Consider the following 14,773-nt stretch of genomic DNA (forward strand, 5'->3'; position numbering starts at 1 on the left):
TAAATGTTAGCTGGGCGGGGCGCACCTGTAATCCCAGCTACTTGGGAGGCTGAGGCAGGAGAATCGCTTGTGCTCAGGAGGTCAAGGCTGCAGTGAGCTGAGATCACACCCACTGCACTGCATCCTGGGCGACAGAACGAGACCCTGTCTCAAATACATACATATATACATACATACATAAATGTTTCTATGTCCTATGCCTACATGGCACATAGTAGTACTAAAAAATTATTCATTATTTATTTGAAATTCACATTTAGCTGGGAGACCTGGGTTTTACCTGGCATTTGGCCAACCCCTGACCATCCTGAGTAGCTCAGTCTGTTAGACTGAAAGCCCAGCGAGGGTAGGAACGAGGGGCTAGCTCTGGTTCTCAATGCGAGCACACAGTAGGCACTTGCTATATACTTGTTACAGATGTAACAACTACAGAATGGCAGACGAAATATAAATATGTCATCATTTGTTCCTATTTTACAACTTAAAATATTAAAGCCTCGGCCGGGTGCAGTGGCTCACACCTGTAATCCCAGCACTTTGGGAGGCCAAGGCGGGTAGATCACCTGAGGTAAGGAGTTCGAGACGAGCCTGACCAACATGGCCAAACACTGTTTCTATTAAAAATACAAAAAATTAGCCAGGCATGGTGGTGCACACCTGTAGTCCCAGCTACTCAGGAGTCTGAGGCAGGAGAATCGCTTGAACCTGGGAGGCGGAGGTTGCAGTTAGTCTAGATCGTGCCACTATACTCCAGCCTGGGCGGCAGAGCGAGACTCTGTCTCATTAAAAAAAAAAAAAAAAAAAGCCTGGGCAACATAGTGAGATCCCCGTCTCTACCAAAAAAAAAAACAAAAACAAACGAACAAAAAAAAAGCAAATAAAAAACACCAAAAAACTAGCCTGGCGTGGTGGCTCGCGCCTGTGGTTCCAGCTACTCAGGAGGCTGAGGCGGGCGGATCTCTTGAGCCCAAAAGTTGGAGGTTGCAAGAGCCGTGATCGCGCCACTGCACTCCAGCCTGGGCGACAGAGTGAGACCCTGTCTCAAAAATAAAATAAAATAATAAAGTAAATAAAAATATTGAGCAGGGCGAGGTAAGGGGGTATTAGAACTCTATTCTGTCCGACAGATTTTTCTTAACACGCAAGTGCGCCGCCCGCCCGCTCTGATCCAGAACCAGAGAATCCGCCATGCGAAGACGCTCCCGGAGACCCCGCCCAGCCAGTGCCTGGAATTCCACCACCAGCGCTTTATTCCGAGTTTCACTGCTGTCCTGGGTTAACCTGAAAGCAATCTCCGAGGCTCCCCTTTCTGGCTTTCGGGGAGCCAGAGACTGACCGGACACTTGGCTCTGCAGGTGCAGACCTGGGCCAGAGAGAGAGACAGCCAAGGAAGTCCACCGTGGAGAGAGGGCTGTGCTGGGGGTTCCAGGAAGACTTCCTGGAGGAGGGGGATCTTGGAGCTAGGCCTTGAAGACGAGTTTGTCAAATGAGGAAGGGCATCCGAAGCCGAGGGAACGGCAGGAGGGAACGCTGGGGAGGGGAGAGAATCTGGAGAGTTCCGGAAAAAGCAAGTAGGACTCTTTCCAGAAGTTTGGGCAAGATTTTCCCTGGACCAGGGCGTGGGTTCTTCAGTACTCATCCCTCCCGGTCACTGAGATGCTCTGAGTTTCCGGTCTGAACCTGAACGTAAAGAGGTGTAGTCCCTCCTTTCTTGAACGGGAAAACTGAACGCACATAGGTCCTTGCCACGCCTAAGACTGCGGAGTGAGCAGATGGAAAATGCGGGACTCAAAACCTCCCCTCGCTGTAATTTGCACTGCCCTGTGCCAAGCTCTGTCCTTTCTTCCATTCCTTATTCCTATTGTCAGCCTCGCAGCGCTAGGACCCTAAAAATTTGGTCTCATGTTGCCCGGGGAACAACATTTCGCTACACCTACCTTCATAGCGCCTCCCGCTCCCTCTCTCCGTTGCACCAGCCAATGGAAGCGAGGATCTTCTGACGGTGGGCGGGACGTATCCTGAGGTACCCAATGATGGTCGAGAATAGTTGAGCACTTTACTAGTCAAGCCGCGGAGTGGGCGGGGCCTCCTGCCCAGACTTGAAGCCACACAGGCAGGTCGGGCAGGCGGGTCGCGGGTTGTAAATCCATGTGGCGGGGGCTTTGGACCCTGGCGGCCCAAGCGGCACGTGGGCCTCGCAGGTGGGGCTACAGGGGAAGGGGTGTGACAGCTTGGGGTGTTGTTTGGACCCTCAGACCCACTCCCTGGGTTTAGGGGCCCAATTCCCTGCGGCAGAGCAATCATTCGCGTTCTTCCATGCCTCAATCGTCCACGACCCTTGCCGCAGAGCCCACATCTGGGTCTCCTTCTGGCCTCACGGTCCCTAATCCTGTCACCCTTCGGCCTTCAGAACATCCAATTTGTGCATCCCCCAGCCGCAGAACCCCCCCACCTGGGGCATCTCGCGATCATCGAGCCCTCGGTCTACTTGACACCGAGGCTAAGCCTCCCAGTGCGCTGATTCGCCTCCCCTCCGGTTCCAGATTGTGCACGCGCCGGAGCAGCGGCGCACCAGCCCCCGGCTCCGGCGCCACCATCTTCGCGCTAAGCTCTGGCCAAGGCCGCTGCGGCATCGCGGTGATCCGGACCAGCGGCCCCGCCAGCGGCCACGCCCTCCGAATTCTCACGGCACCCCGAGACCTGCCCCCTGCTCGCCACGCCAGCCTGCGCCTCCTCAGCGACCCCCGCTCCGGGGAGCCTCTGGACCGCGCACTGGTGCTCTGGTTCCCAGGTGAGGGTCCCCAGGTTCCAAGCCTCCTGTAGGTCCCATGACTCAGTTTCACCCTTCCAAGGGTTTGCACTGGCTGTGCTGTCCTCCTGACTGTCAGCTGTCTGCCACATTAGGTCCCCAGAGTTTCACCGGTGAGGACTGCGTGGAGTTCCACGTGCATGGAGGCCCGGCAGTGGTGAGCGGCGTCCTGCAGGCCTTGGGTGAGTTGCAGCCTTGGGTGAGATGCTTGGTCCTCCCAATGGGCCTGGGTGGGGACCAGGGGGTGTCAGACTGGGACCTTGCTGCAGGTAGCGTGCCAGGGCTTCGACCGGCAGAGGCAGGCGAGTTCACCAGGCGGGCGTTCGCCAATGGGAAGCTGAACCTGACCGAAGTGGAGGGGCTGGCGGACCTTATCCACGCAGAAACCGAGGCGCAGCGGCGGCAGGCCCTCAGGCAGCTGGACGGGGAGCTGGGCCACCTCTGCCGTGGCTGGGCCGAGACCCTCACCAAAGCAAGTCCCCCATTTGTCCATTCTCTCCCTCAGAGACCCCATCTGTGCAACCCCTGCGTGAGACCCCCCCTCAATCCCGCATTAATTCCCTGCGTGAAAGCTTCCGGTCTATGGGCCGCCAAGCTGGCCCCTGAAGTCGGGCTGGACAAATTGGGTGTGGGAAGGTGGGTTTCTGGGTGCACACACCACCTCTGGTCTCCCTGCCCCGCCAGGCTCTGGCCCACGTGGAGGCCTATATCGATTTCGGTGAGGATGACAACCTGGAGGAGGGGGTCCTAGAGCAAGGTGGGTCTACCGGCTGGTGGGGGAGGAAGACACCTCGGATCAGCTCTCAAAGGCTCCCCTCACTGTCTCTCTCTGCCTGCCTTCTCTCACCCACAGCCGACATCGAAGTACGGGCACTGGAGGTGGCCCTGGGTGCACATCTACGAGATGCCAGACGTGGGCAGAGGCTCCGCTCAGGGGCGCACGTAGTGGTCACTGGACCCCCCAATGCCGGCAAGAGCAGCCTAGTGAACCTGCTCAGTGAGTAGGAGGCGGGAAGGGGGCGGGGCCTAGTGCCAGGAACGGGGACAAGAGCTGGGTAATTGAATTGTTCAGGTCTAAAGCTCCCTCCAGACGTGGGGTAGAACCTGGGGGGAGGGGCTCCCTTGTCTCCACCCTCTCCTCTTCTTCTGACCCTCCCCCAGGTCGGAAACCTGTGTCCATCGTGTCCCCGGAGCCAGGGACCACCCGTGACGTGCTGGAGACCCCCGTCGACCTGGCCGGATTTCCTGTGCTGCTGAGCGACACGGCTGGGTTGCGGGAGGGCGTGGGGCCCGTGGAGCAGGAGGGCGTGCGGCGCGCCCGGGAGAGGTGGGCGGACAGGGTGGTGATGGGAGGGGAACGCGGGGCCCTTTCTCTGCCTTTCCTCCTTGTTGCGTTTATTTTTCATTCTTCCTGAATCAGAGAACCTGCTAAGCCCTATCAAGCAGGGATCTCAGGGATTTGGTTCTTTTTTTTTTTTTTTTCCCGAGACCGAGTCTTGCTCTGTCGCCCAGGCTGGAGTGCAGTGGCGGGATCTCAGCTCACTGCAAGCTCTGTCTGCCGGGTTCAAGCAATTCTCCTGCCTCAGCCTCCCAAGTAGCTGGGATTACAGGCGGGAGCTACCACGCCGAGCTATTTTTTTTTTTTTTGTATTTTTAGTAGAGATGAGGTTTCACTATGTTGCCCAGGTTGGTCTCTAACTCCTGAGCCTCGGCCTCCCAAAGTGTTGTGAGCCACTGCACCTGGCCTGGGGTTTTTTTTTTTTTTTTTGAGACGGAGTTTCGCTCTTGTTGCCCAGTATGCAGTGGTATGATCTCGGCTGACTGCAACCTCCGCCTCCCGAGTTCAAGCGATTCTTCTGCCTCGGCCTCCCGAGTAGCTGAGGTTAGAGGCGCCCACCACAATACCAGGCTAATTTTTTGTATTTTCAGTAGAGACGGGGTTTCATCATGTTGGCCAGGCTGGTCTCGAACTCCTGACCTCAGATGACCCACCTGCCTCGGCCTCCCGAAGTGCTGGGATTACAGGCCTTAGCCACTGTGCCCGGCCAGTGATTTGGTTCTGACTAAGTCCTGCCCCCGGCCCTCCGGACGTTTCTCATTCCTAAGCGCTCCGCCCAGCCCTCACGTTCTGCCCCGCCCTCTCGTGCTCTGTCCCGCCCTGGCACTTTGCTCTGCTCTCGCGGTCTGTCCCATCCCCTGTCCTCTGTCCACCCCCTACATTCTGCCCCGCCCCTCGTGCTCTCTACCCCATCCCCTGTAGTGTGTCTGGTCCTTCTTGGTCTGCACCGCCACTCATGGTCGCCCCACTCCAGTGCTGTACCCGGCCCCTTTTGCTCTGACCCAACCCCTGTGCTGTGCCCTGTCCCTCTTGCTCTGCTCTTCCCCCTGCACAGTGCTCTGCCTCTCTTGCTCTGCCCCGCCCTCCTGTGCTGTGCCCCGCCCCTCCTGCCCTGCCCTACTCACTGCACTGTGCCCAGCCCCTCCTGCTCTGGCCCGCCCCCTGCACTGTGCCCAGCCCCTCCTGCTCTGGCCCGCCCCCGCACCTTGCCCCCTCCTCTTGCTCTGCCCTGCCCCCTGCACTGTGTCCCGCCCCTCTTGCTCTGCCCCACCCCCTGTGCTTGGCTTGGGCCCCCAACATTCTGGCGGGCCCCTGGTACTCTACTCCTTCCCCACCTCACACTTCGCAGCTCCCCCAGTGCTCTGCCTGGCCCCTCACTGTCCCTCCACCCAGTGCCTTCTTCAATTGCTCAACTTGGGATCCTTGCTCAGTTGACCTTGCTCCCGCAGGCTGGAGCAGGCTGACCTCATTCTGGCCATGCTGGACGCCTCTGACCTGGCCTCTCCCTCCAGTTGCAACTTCCTGGCCACTGTCGTAGCCTCTGTGGGAGCCCAGAGCCCCAGTGACAGCAGCCAGCGCCTCCTCCTGGTGCTGAACAAGTCGGACCTGCTGTCCCCAGAGGGCCTAGGTCCCGGTCCTGACCTGCCCCCGCACCTGCTGCTGTCCTGTCTGACGGGAGAGGGGCTGGATGGCTTCCTGGAGGCACTGAGGAAGGAGCTAGCTGCAGTGTGAGCCCCCCTCCCACTCCCAGTCTCCCCTGACCCACAGTTTAAGTATGGGCTGGCCCACTGGCTTTGGGCCCGTGCCTGCCCCTCAACTTCAATTTCTGTACCTACAAAATGGGTACAACCATTTTCCCTTCAAGGGATGGTTGTAAAAGGTCGGGAGAGACCATGTCTCTTGTCTCTTCCAGGTGTGGGGACCCATCCACAGATCCCCCGCTGCTGACCCGAGCAAGGCACCAGCACCACCTCCAGGGTTGCCTGGATGCCCTCGGCCACTACAAGCAGTCAAAAGACCTGGCCCTGGTGGCAGAGGCGCTGCGGGTGGCCCGGGGTCACCTGACCCGGCTCACAGGTGGAGGGGGTACCGAGGAGATCCTGGACATCATCTTCCGGGACTTCTGTGTGGGCAAGTGATGGGATCCGGGGAAGTCGCACCCAAGCTGCGTGGAGACCCAGGAGCCTCGGGGGATCTGGAAACAGTCTAGGCCAATTGGGATTCTCATTCGCCTGGGAAAGAACTTGATTCTCAAACAGTGAAGCAACACAGCTGAGAGGTAGTGAGATCCCTGCAGGGACTCCCTGGAGATTCAGGGCCTGGAATGGGGCTGAATGGAGGTCCCGTTCGACTCTTGATGCTGGGGCATCCGGGTTGGGATGGAGATAGGAGGATCTCAGTGTATTTGTTTTGTAGTTTTTAATTTATTTTGCAAATACCAAAGGAATGTAAAAAAAACTCAAGTGATCTAGAAGTTTTTATTTTCTTCCCTTCCCTTCCCTTTCCCCTTCCCCTTCCCCTTCCCTTTCCCCTTCCGTTCCTCTACCTTTCCCTTCTCTGTCTATTGCCCAGGCTGGAGTGCAGTGGTGCGACCTTGGCTCATTGCAACCTCTGTCTCCCGGGCTCAAGCGCTTCTCCTGCCTCAGCCTCCTGAGTAGCTGGGATTACAGGCATGTGCCAGCATGCCTGGCTAAATTTTTTTTTTGAGATGGAGTCTCGCTCTGTCACCCAGGCTGGAATTCAGTGGTGGGACCTCGGCTTACTGCAACCTCCGCCTCCCGGGTTCAAGCGATTCTCCTGCCTCAGCCTCTTGAGTAGCTGGGACTACAGGCCCACGCCACCACGCCCAGCTAATTTTTGTATTTTTAGTAGAGACAGGGTTTCACCATGTTGACCAGGCTGGTCTTGAACTCCTTGACCTCAGGTAATCTGCCCATCTCGGCCTCCCAAAGTGCTGGGATCACAGGTGTGAGCTACCACGCCTGGCCCCAGAAGTGTTTCAACATGGAAATTTTCCTTAGCCCTTCTCCGGTTGTCATGGCTTAATGTGTGTCTTTCCAGAACTTTGAATGTTTGCATACTTGTGGATGTACCTTTCAAATATGTTTGTCTTGTGTATCATATATAAATAGTATTGTGTTCATTGCTCTACAAATTGTCATTTCTTTTTAAAAAAACAGAATTATGGAGATGGGGGTCTCACTATGTTGCCCAGGCTGGTCTTGAGCTCTTGGACTCAAGCCATCCTGCTGTCTTGGCCTCCCAAAGTGTTGGGATTACAGGTGTGAGCCACTGTGCCTGGCCTCATTCCTTTTTTAGTCTTTAGTCGTCTTTTTTTTTCTGTGTGTGTATGTGTGTGTGTGACAGGGTCTTGCTCTGTTGCCCAGACTGAAGTGCAGTGGTGCGATCTCAGCTCACTGCAGTCTCTGCCTCCTGAGCTCAAGCCATTCTCGTGCCTCAGCCTCCCGAGCAGCTGGGATCATAGGTGTACCCTACCACACCTGGCTAACTTTTGTATTTTTAGTAGAGATGGGATATTTGTCATGTTGCCCAGGCTGGTCTCGAGCTCCTGGCCTCAAAAGATCTGCCCATCTTGTCCTCCCAAAGTGCTGGGGTTACAGGCGTGAGCCACCACACCCACCTTTTTTTTTTTTTTTTTTTTTTGAGACGGAGTCTCACTCTCTCACCCGGGCTGGAGTGCAGTGGCGCAGTCTCGGCTCACTGCAAGCTCCGCCTCCCAGGTTCATGCCATTCTCCTGCCTCAGCCTCCCAGTAGCTGGGACTACAGGTGCCCGCCACCATGCCCGGCTAATTTTTTGTATTTTTAGTAGAGACAGGGTTTCACCGTGTTCGCCAGGATAGTCTTGATCTCCTGACCTTGTGATCCGCCCACCTTGGCCTCCCAAAGTGCTGGGATTACAGGCGTGAACCACCGCACCCGGCCCACACCCACCCTTTTAAAAAAAAATTAAATTAATTTATTTTTTACTCTGTACCTCAATGGATGAAAAATGTAGTATTAGTCTGGACATTTTGCCTCTTCTATCTTTTTTTTTTTTAGACAGGGTTTTGCTCTGTTTCCTAGACTGGAGTGCAGTGATGGGTCACTGCAGCCTTGAACTCCTGGGCTCCAGCAATCCTCCCACCTTGGCCTCCCAAAGCAATGGGATTAGATGCACATGGCACAGTGCCCAACCTTGCCTCTTGTATCTTTAAACAATTTTTCAATTAGTTCAATTATTAATTAATTAATGATTTTTGAGATAGAGTCTCACTCTATTGCCCAGACTGGAGTGTAGTGCCACATTCATGGTTCACTGCAGCCTCGAACTCTTAGCCTCAAGGAATCCTCCTGCCTTGGCCCCTCAAGTAGTTGGGACCACAGACACGCACTACCATGTCCCATGTCTGGCTAATTTCTTATTTTTTATAGAGATGGGGGTCTCCCTATGTTGCCCAGGCTGGCCTTGAACTCGTGGACTCAAGCGATCCTCCCACCCCAGCCTCCCAAACTGCTGAGATTACAGGTGTGAGCCACCACACCAGGACAACCTCTTGTATCTTAAAAATGACTAGCAAGGCCAGGCGCAGTGGCTCATGCCGATAATCTCAGCACTTTGGGAGTCCATATGTGGGCGGATCACGAGGTCAGGAGATCGAGACCAGCCTGGCTAACATGGTGAAACCCCATCTCTACTAAAAATACAAAAAATTAGCTGGGCATGGTGGCACGCGCCTATAGTCCCAGCTATCGGGAGGCTGAGTCAGGAGAATTGCTTGAACACGGGAAGCAGAGGTTGCAGTGAGCCGAGATCGTGCCACTGCACTCCAGCCTGGGCGACAGAGGGAAACTCCGACTCCGTCTCAAAACAAACAAACAAACAAACAAACAAAAATCTGACTGGCAAAACCTAGGGGCCTTTCTCCCTCTATAAGCTGAATCTTTATTCATTCATTCATTCACTCACTCCATGAATATTCATCAAACTCCTGCATCCAGCATCGTACACATCATTTTATTGAATCTTCACCACAGCACGATGTTGTGGCTATTTTCTTCCAGTTTTGCATATGAGAAAACCGAGGCTCACAGGAGTAGTTACTTCCTGGAGTTTCCCCAGCTTTGGGGTTTGAACGCAGGTCTGTTTCACTCCAAATCTGAGTTTGCTCAGGGCTCCTGTGCAGCAGGCAGGATGTTGGGGTCACAGAGGGGAGCAACGGGCTTGGTCCCTGTTCACATTAAAGAAGTGACAAGAGGCCAAGCATGGTGGCTCAAGCCTGTAATCCCAACACTTTCAGAAGCCAAGGTGGGCAGATCACTTGAGGCCTGGAGTTTGAGATCAGCCTTGCCAACGTGGTGAAACCCCATCTCTACAAAAAATACAAAAACTAGCCAAGCATGGTGGCACATGGCTGTGGTCCCAGCAACTCAGGAGGGTAAGACAAGAGAGTCGCTTGAACCTGGGAGGCAGAGGTTGCAGTGAGTGGAGATCGTGCCACTGCACTCCAGCCTGGGCGATAGAGACAAAGGAAAAGAGACAAAGGTCATTACATAAGGCCTGATGGTTTTTTTTTTTTTTTTTAAAAGACTTTTTTTTTTTTTTTTTTTGACGGGTCTTGTTTGTCCCAGGCTGGATCAGGGGGATCTCAGTCACTGAACCCCACCTCCGGTTCACCTATTCTCGGCTCAACCTCCGATAGTAGTACAGGCCCCCAAACCCCGGTAATTTTTTGTGTTTTTTAGTAGACGGGTTTTCACCTTTTACCAGGATGGTCCGACTCTGACCTCGGATCCCCCGGCCTCCAAATCTGGATTACAGGTTTGACCACCGGTCTGCCCAGGGTGGAGTGGCACGATCTCGGCTCACTGCAACCTCTGCCTCCTGGGTTCAAGCGACTCTCCTGCCTCAGCCTCCCGAGTAGCTGGGACTATAGGCGTATGCCACCACGCCCGGCTAATTTTTGTATTTTTAGTAGAGACAGGTTTCACCATGTTGGCCAGGCTGGTCTCAAATGCCTGACCTCAAGCGATCCACTTGCCTCAGCCTCCCAAAGTGCTGGGATTACAGGCGTGAGCCACCGTGCCCAGCCTTTTTTTTTTTTTTTTTTTTTAAGTAAAGATAGGGGTCTTGCTGTGTTGCCCAGGCTGGCCTCAAACTCTTGGCCTCTGGTGATCCTGAGACCTCAGCCTCCCAAAGTGCTGGGATCACATGTGTGAGCCAACGTGCCTGGCCTGATGGCTGCTTTGGAGCTCATAAAGAGGAGACGTGACCTAGTCAGGCAACTTAAAGTGGGCTGCCTGGCAGAGATGATGAGTGTTGAGATCTGAATGGTGAGGATGCAAGATGGAGGAGCTGGGGAGGGCACCCCAGGCAGAGGGCATTGAGTATGCAAATCCCTCCATATGCATATCCCACTGACACATATTTCACTGGATTACACATCCCACTGATGCAGGAACTTCATGGTGTGTTCAAGGAATAGTGAGATGGTCAGGTTTTTTGTTGGTTTGTTTGCTTTTTGTTTTTGTTTTTTGTTTTTTGTTTTTTTTTGAGACAGGGTCTTGCTCTGTCGCCCAGGCTGGAGTGTGGTGGCGTGACTGTGGCTCACTGCGACCTCCGACTTCCAGGTTCAAGCAATTCTCCTGCCTCAGCCTCCCAAGTAGCTGGGATTACAGGCGTGTGCCACAATGCCCGACCTTTTTTTTTTTTTTTTTTTTTTTGAGACAAGGCCTCTCCCTTTCACCCAGGCTGGACTGCAGTGGCTCAATCATGGCTCACTGTAGCTTCTATCTTCTGGGCTCAAGTGATCCTCCCACCTCAGCCTCCTGAATAGCTAGGACTACAGGCATGTGCCACCATGCCCAGCTAATTTTTAAATTTCTTTTAGAGATGGGTTCTCACTATGTTGCCCAAGCTGGTTTTAACCTTTTGGGCTCAGGCGATCTTCCTGCCTTGGCTTCCCAAAGTGCTGGGATTACAGGTGTGAGCTACTATGCCTGGCCTTTTTTTTTGGGGGGGGGGGTGTTGGGGTGGGGTCTCACTCTGTCACCCAGGCTGGAATGTAGTGGCACAATCATGGCTCACTGTAATCTTCCACCTCCTGGGCTCAGTTGATCCTTCCACTTCAGCCTCCTGAATAGCTAGGACCACAACCACCATGCCCGGCTAATTTTTTAATTTTTTCATGGAGACAGGATTTTGCTATGTTGCCCAGGTTGGTCTCAAACTCCTGACCTCAAGTGATCTGTCCGCCTCGGCCTCCCAAAGTGCTGGGATTACAGGCGAGAGCCACCGCGCCCGGCCAGAGGTGGTCAGAGTGGCTGGAGCAGAGGAAGGGAGGAGAGAGAGGAGGGAGACCATTGGAGAGGGGATGGAGGGGTCTGATAGACAGAGGTTAGTCTGAGATTCTTGGGGGAGTCTGACGTGGCGGGGACCGACCAGCAGAGGGCGCATCACGCTAACAGAGGCGGTCCCCAGCAATCCTCCCATCAACGCTCCCGGTGCCCCACCCTCAGCGGATCTAGGCCTCCGGCACTCACCTGGTAGCATGTGAATGGTTAACTTCCCCTGACAGGGGTGGAAACTGAGTCTCGAAGAGAATCAGGATCTTTTCTGGAATCAGAAAAAGATCTCCACCTCCAGTGGTTGAATAAACTCTGGTTTCAGTGGACACAGAGCCTGGGAGGCATCCGCGGCAGACAGAGGGCACGAAAAGGGCCTAAGGAGGCCCGCAGAGTTTCCCGACCACCCAACTAAAGGAGACCCCAGGGCCGGGCGCGGTGGCTCACGCCTGTAATCCCAGCACTTTGGGAGGCCAAGGTGGGTGGATCACCTGAGGTCAGGAGACCAGCCTGGCCAACGTAGTGAAACCCCGTCTCTACTAAAAATACAAAAATTAGCCGGGCGTGGTGGTGCACATCTGTAATCCTAGCTATTTGGGAGGCTGAGGCAGGAGAATCGCTTGAACCTGGGAGGCGGAGGTTGAAGTGAGCCGAGATGGTGCCACCACACTCCAGCCTGGGAAACAGAGTGAGACTCCATGTCACATTAAAAAAAAAAAAGAAAAAGATCTCCACCCCCAGTGGTTGAAGATAGAAACTCTCTGGTTTCAGGGGACACAGAGCCTGGGAGACATCCCGGGCAGACAGAGGGCATGACAAGGGCCTAAGGAGGCCACCAGAGTTTCCCGACCACCCAACTAGAGGAGACCCAGGCCTGATTTTATTTACAGAGTTCCTGGCAATATGTCACTATTTGTTCATTTCCTTGCTTGTTCAACCAAATCAACAAATTGGGGCTGGAGGGGCGGTGGCCAGAGTGGAAAGGATCACACCATGAGCTGAGTCCACGGATGTTACTATTGCCCCCATCAGGAAACCAAACCGATGCCCAGAGAAGAAAAGCACTCATGTGGATCCAGGGTTGAGGGGTGGGCTCGAAGTGGGGAGGGTCCTGAAGGCTCCCAGGAGGGGTGAGCTGGGCCTGTGCCTGGGTGGGGTTGGAGATGCTCTTTGGACAGGATGCTGGGGCGCCGCCTGCCTTCCCCGGGGCCCTGGCACACAGCTGGCCTGAGGTCCTTGGCCACAATCCCTTTTTTCCAAGAAGGGTGAGGTGGTTTGTGGGAAGCAGCCATGGGGGTTATTTATAGAGGCTGCAGGAAATCCCCAAACAGTCTGAGACTCGCCAGGCGGTTGGACCTCAGGGTCAGGAAGGGGGCCTGATCTGCCAATTGCTCGACCCCCACCCCCTGTATTCAGCCCCCACCTGGTTTCTGAGAAGCCACCAGCCTGGGACAGTCAGAGCTTTAGGGTCAGGGCTGGAAAGAGGGAGGGATGAGGCTGGGAGGGAGGTTTCCAAAAGGGGAAGCAAGGGCTATATCTGGGACATCAAGAAAGGCTGCCTGGAGGAGGGGGTCTCTGGAGCTGGGCTTCAGAGGAAGAAGGGTTCGTTAGACATGAAAAAGGCTTTCTAATCCAAGGGCACAGCACAAATTAATGCATGTTGAGTCTTTTACAAAGAATTAAAAAGTCCAGGATAGCAGGAGGCAAAAGGGGAGTCACAGATGTGCTAAGGAGTTAGACTTTGTTCTAAGGGTAATAGGGAGCCATGGAGGGTGTGTGAGCAGGAGAGGGACTTGGACAGAGTCTGTAATGGAAAGACTCCTCTGGACCAGCACAGGAGCCATACCAGAGGCAGCGGCTGAGGTGCAAGTGTACAGGGGCTGAGCCAGGGCCAGGTCACTGGGGTCGGTTAGAGGGATGATGGCTCCTGGAATGTTCTGGAAGGCAAAACAAAGGACCAGAGGCCTGTGCCCACGTGTCTGGAGAGTTTAGAATTATTACTATCATTATTTTAGAGACAGGGTCTTGCTCTGTCGCCCCAGCTGGAGTACAGTGGTGCAATCCTAGCTCACTGCAGCCTCCAACTCCTGGACTCAAGTGATTCTCCTGCCTCACCCCCCAAGTAGCTGGGACTAAAGGTACGCACCACCATGCCCCAGCTAATTTTTAAATTTTTAGTAGACATAGGGTCTTGCTAAATTTCCCAGGCTGGTCTCAAACTCCTGGACTCAAGCGATCCTCCTATCTCAATCCCCCAAAGCGCTGAGATAATAGCCATGAGCCACCGTGCCCAGCCCTAATACAACTTTATTTACAAAAACAATGCCTGGCCTTAGAATTATTATTATTACACCCAATGCTTGGATGAGAAAATGGAGGCTGGGATTGACTGAGCCAAGATTCAAACCCGGGGATGTTTGGCTCTGAAATCCTAAATCAGGTCTTCTGGGATGGTTAGGACTGGCTGGCATCAATGTCTCCCCCTAAGGACTCTGGGCTGTCTGGGCAGTAGGCTTAGGGGCAGGGATGTCCCCGCTTCCTTGGGGCCTCCAACTCAGCCCGTCTGGGCGGTCTGACCGGGCTGACCCCCCTGCTCTGTCTTGGCAGAGCCCCAGCTGAGCGCTTCCTGCGGTGACCATCTCTCGCCCTTGTTTCCGTATCCCGGAAATATCGCTCCTTTGTCCCTCCAGACTAGCCTGCCCTAAGCGTGGCGCTGCCAGCTCCCAGGTCCTTGTGACTCATCCGTCCCAGTCCAGGACCCCAGGGGGTGGGCTGGGAGGGAATTGAGGGATTGAGAGGATGGGAGGTGTGGGGGGAGGAGACAAGCTGAGATCCTAGCCAGAGATTTTTTTCTTTTTTTTCTTTTTTGAGATGGAGTCTCGCTCTGTCGCCCAGGCTGGAGAGCAGTGGCGCAATCTTGGCTCACTGCAACCTCTGTCTCTTGGGTTCAAGCGACTCTCCCACTTCAGCCTCCTGAGTAGCTGGGACTACAGGCATGCACCATCACGCTGGGCTAATTTTTTTTTGTATTTTTAGTAGAGATGGGATTTCACCATGTTGGTCAAACTGTTCTCGAACTCCTGATCTCAAATGATCTGCCTGCCTCCGCCTCCCGAAGTGCTGGGATTACAGGCGTGAGCAACCATGCCCGGCTCTAGACAGCGATTTTAAGGCTGTTTTTCCTGACAGCCATTGACTTTATGTCCTGAAGTTTTTACTTGTTAGAGATAAAGCCCCAGGGATGGGGTTACTGAGTCAAAGTTTTGTGCATTCATTCATTTGA

At 54.4% G+C, this 14,773-nt stretch overlaps 1 protein-coding gene across 3 annotated transcripts; it reads left to right on the plus strand.

Annotated features, from left to right (window-relative positions):
* Nucleotides 1-2,089: 2,089 nt before the first annotated feature.
* Nucleotides 2,090-7,298, plus strand: GTPBP3 (GTP binding protein 3, mitochondrial). Of its 3 annotated transcripts, none has more exons than XM_032170087.2 (9): nucleotides 2,090-2,201; nucleotides 2,544-2,791; nucleotides 2,905-2,991; nucleotides 3,079-3,281; nucleotides 3,494-3,566; nucleotides 3,663-3,806; nucleotides 3,971-4,136; nucleotides 5,597-5,875; nucleotides 6,061-7,298. In XM_032170087.2, exons 1-9 carry the CDS (start codon nucleotides 2,149-2,151, stop codon nucleotides 6,284-6,286), a joined length of 1,479 nt encoding a protein of 492 aa, XP_032025978.1. In that variant the 5' UTR covers nucleotides 2,090-2,148; the 3' UTR covers nucleotides 6,287-7,298. The 3 variants fall into 3 exon arrangements, 2 of the variants coding, with proteins under 2 accessions (XP_032025978.1, XP_032025976.1); XR_004250812.2 differs by having other exon boundaries at nucleotides 2,096-2,201; nucleotides 3,494-3,806; nucleotides 6,061-6,426; nucleotides 6,720-7,298; XM_032170085.2 differs by having other exon boundaries at nucleotides 3,494-3,806.
* The last annotated feature ends 7,475 nt before the right edge of the window (nucleotides 7,299-14,773 follow it).

This window comes from Hylobates moloch, unplaced genomic scaffold, assembly GCF_009828535.3.
Source record: "Hylobates moloch isolate HMO894 unplaced genomic scaffold, HMol_V3 SCAFFOLD_12, whole genome shotgun sequence".
In the NCBI taxonomy this organism is placed as follows: domain Eukaryota; kingdom Metazoa; phylum Chordata; class Mammalia; order Primates; family Hylobatidae; genus Hylobates; species Hylobates moloch.

Coding starts and splice junctions, on each gene's coding strand:
- GTPBP3 (XM_032170085.2), top strand. CDS start 2,149: ATGTGGCGGGGGCTTTGGACCCTGGCGGCCCAAGCGGCACGTGGGCCT. Junction 2,202..2,543: donor GCGGCACGTGGGCCTCGCAG/GTGGGGCTACAG, acceptor CTCCGGTTCCAG/ATTGTGCACGCGCCGGAGCA. Junction 2,792..2,904: donor ACTGGTGCTCTGGTTCCCAG/GTGAGGGTCCCC, acceptor CTGCCACATTAG/GTCCCCAGAGTTTCACCGGT.